This window comes from Branchiostoma floridae, chromosome 14 (genome assembly GCF_000003815.2).
Source record: "Branchiostoma floridae strain S238N-H82 chromosome 14, Bfl_VNyyK, whole genome shotgun sequence".
In the NCBI taxonomy this organism is placed as follows: Eukaryota; Metazoa; Chordata; class Leptocardii; order Amphioxiformes; family Branchiostomatidae; genus Branchiostoma; species Branchiostoma floridae.
This window is the reverse complement of record NC_049992.1, coordinates 1,614,452-1,616,921: the sequence shown is the minus strand read 5'-3', so window position 1 is coordinate 1,616,921 and position 2,470 is coordinate 1,614,452. Positions and strand designations below refer to the sequence as shown.

The following is a 2,470-nucleotide window of genomic DNA, read 5'->3' as shown; positions in this document are numbered from 1 at the left end:
GAAACACATAGTAGCAACTAACGCACAGTGGAAGGATCTTAGAACAACAAACATGAATATGCCCTATGAGAGTCATTGTCTACAGACATGCCGAACAACCGGCCGCCATCTTGGATCTACTCACTCTACCAACATGGCGGCCATTACGTGCAAAGACTGGATCACAAGGTTGAGGTCAAGTAGTGGTGTAATCTCCAAGCAGAGGTCAAAGGTGTAGATATCACTTAACAGGAAGAATCAAACTGTTACAGACGACTAAAAATTCAGACGGAATCCGCCATCTTTCTTCAGCTCTAAATAGGTAGTTACGTAACCTGGGAGTCAAAGGTCACAGAAGTCAACTGACACGAAAGTATGAATAATCAGAATATGGTTACCTCCCTCTGGTCCCAAGTTTAGAAGAAGGTAACGATCTCCCCCTCAAACCTCTGCTTGGCTTTAAGGTAAGGTGGACAACATGCGGATAGAAAGTGAGTGAGTGAGTAATTGAGTGAGTAAATGAGTGAGTGAGTGAAGGAGTGGTTGAGGAAAGACGGGGATCTAACCTTTCTAGCCGCCCCTTTCCGCGCGCCGGGGTTGGTTGTGGGCGGATCGGACAGTAAGCCCTGCAGGCGTTACACAAAACCATGGCAACCAGTCAAAATCACTCCAAACCATCAAATATAACCAGTTTGTCCAGGATGAGCTGATTTTGTACAGCGTTTTACAGCATCTTAATGTGCAACATTTCTTGGCCTTTCCTGTACCTTGTTGGACGAATGTTAACGTTAGTGAATGTTAGAGGAACTTGTCTTTGAGTCACGCACATGCTCCTAAGTTATTCGACTGTTCCTTGTCATTAGCAACAGTGTATCCGATGTAAATGAGAAACTTTCGACAAAAGTGGAGAAACCCTTGCAATACACAGGAAATCCAAACAGAGAATTTGTCTTTTCTGTGTACATTTTTGGTATCTCTCAAAACGTATGTATTGGCGCTGTGTGTGGTTTTGTTTCTCCGAAACTCACCAGGGATTTTTCCTGCTCTTTCCGCTTTTTCCTGCCGTTGTTTTTGTTCCCGTTGTTGGAATGTTTGACGAAGGACATCCAGCTGCCACGTGGATCCACCTGTACCGGCTTGTCTACCTCGTGACTTCCAGGAAACACCTGAGGGAACAAAGGACAGGTGAGTCCACCTGTACAGGCTTGTCTACCTCGTGACTTCCGGGAAACACCTGTAGGAACAAAGGACAGGTAAGTCCACCTGCACAGGCTTGTCTACCTCGTGACTTCCCGGAAACACCTGTGGGGACAAAGAACAGGTGAGTCCACCTGCACCGGCTTGTCTACCTCGTGACTTCCCGGAAACACCTGTGGGGACAAAGAACAGGTGAGTCCACCTGTACCGGCTTGTCTACCTCGTGACTTCCCGGAAGCACCTGGGGGAACAAAGGACAGGTGAGTCCACCTGTACCGGTTTGTCTATCTCGTGACTTCCTGGAAACACCTGGGGAAACAAAGGACAGGTGAATCCACCTGCATCGAAAGGTGAGAGCACATCTAGCGGCTTGTCTACCTTATGACTTCCGTGAAACACCTGGTGGAACAAAGGACAGGTGAGTCCACCTGTACCGGCTTGTCTACCTCACGACTTCCCGGGAACACCTGTGGGAACAAAGAACAGATATGTCCACCTGTACCGGCTTGTCTACCTCGTGACTTCCCGGAAACACATGTGTTAACAAAGGACAGGTGAGTCCACCTGCACCGGGTTGTCTACCTCGTGACTTCCCGGAAACACCTGCGGGAACAAAGGACAGGTAAGTCCACCTGTACAGGTTTGTCCACCTCATGACTTCCCGGGAACACATGAGGGAACAAAGGACAGGTGAGTCCACCTGCACCGGGTTGTCTTCCTCGTGACTTCCCGGGAACACCTGTGGGAACAAAGGACAGGTGAGTCCATGCACCTGCACCGGTTTGTCTACCTCGTGACTTCCAGGAAACACCTGGGGGAACAAAGGACAGGTGAGTCCACCTGCACCGGTTTGTCTACCTCGTGACTTCCCGGGAACACCTGTGGGAACAAAGGACAGGTGAGTCCATGCACCTGCACCGGTTTGTCTACCTCGTGACTTCCAGGAAACACCTGGGGGAACAAAGGACAGGTGAGTCCACCTGTACCGGCTTGTCTACCTCGTGACTTCCGGGAAACACCTGGGGGAACAAAGGACAGGTGAGTCCATCTGTACCGGCTTGTCTACCTCGTGACAGTCTATCTGCAGACGCCATTTTAGTCCCAACTTGAACGAGACGCAAAATGTAGTCCCCGCGGGTCGGGGAGAAAAGGCCCCCCCCCCCCCTTTCCCCGACACATTGTGCCTGGACTACAGGTGCACATGTCACGTGAGATGACGACAGCTGTGGTTCGCGGCCCGGCTTTCTCACGGGTCATTAGCCACGTCAGTCAGGCGGCAAATGACTGACATCGG

The 2,470-nt window shown here is 50.5% G+C and overlaps 1 protein-coding gene across 1 annotated transcript in view; it reads right to left on the bottom strand.

Annotated features, from left to right (window-relative positions):
• LOC118430839 (adipolin-like) overlaps positions 1-1,166 on the bottom strand; it is a 15,871-nt gene extending 14,705 nt beyond the window's left edge. The window contains exons 1-2 of the mRNA XM_035841872.1: positions 1,008-1,166; positions 546-605 (exon numbers count right to left, since the gene is read on the bottom strand). Coding sequence (XP_035697765.1) covers positions 546-605; positions 1,008-1,085 — 138 coding nt within the window. The 5' untranslated portion in view covers positions 1,086-1,166. The remainder of the gene's footprint in view (positions 1-545; positions 606-1,007) is intronic.
• Positions 1,167-2,470: the final 1,304 nt, after the last annotated feature.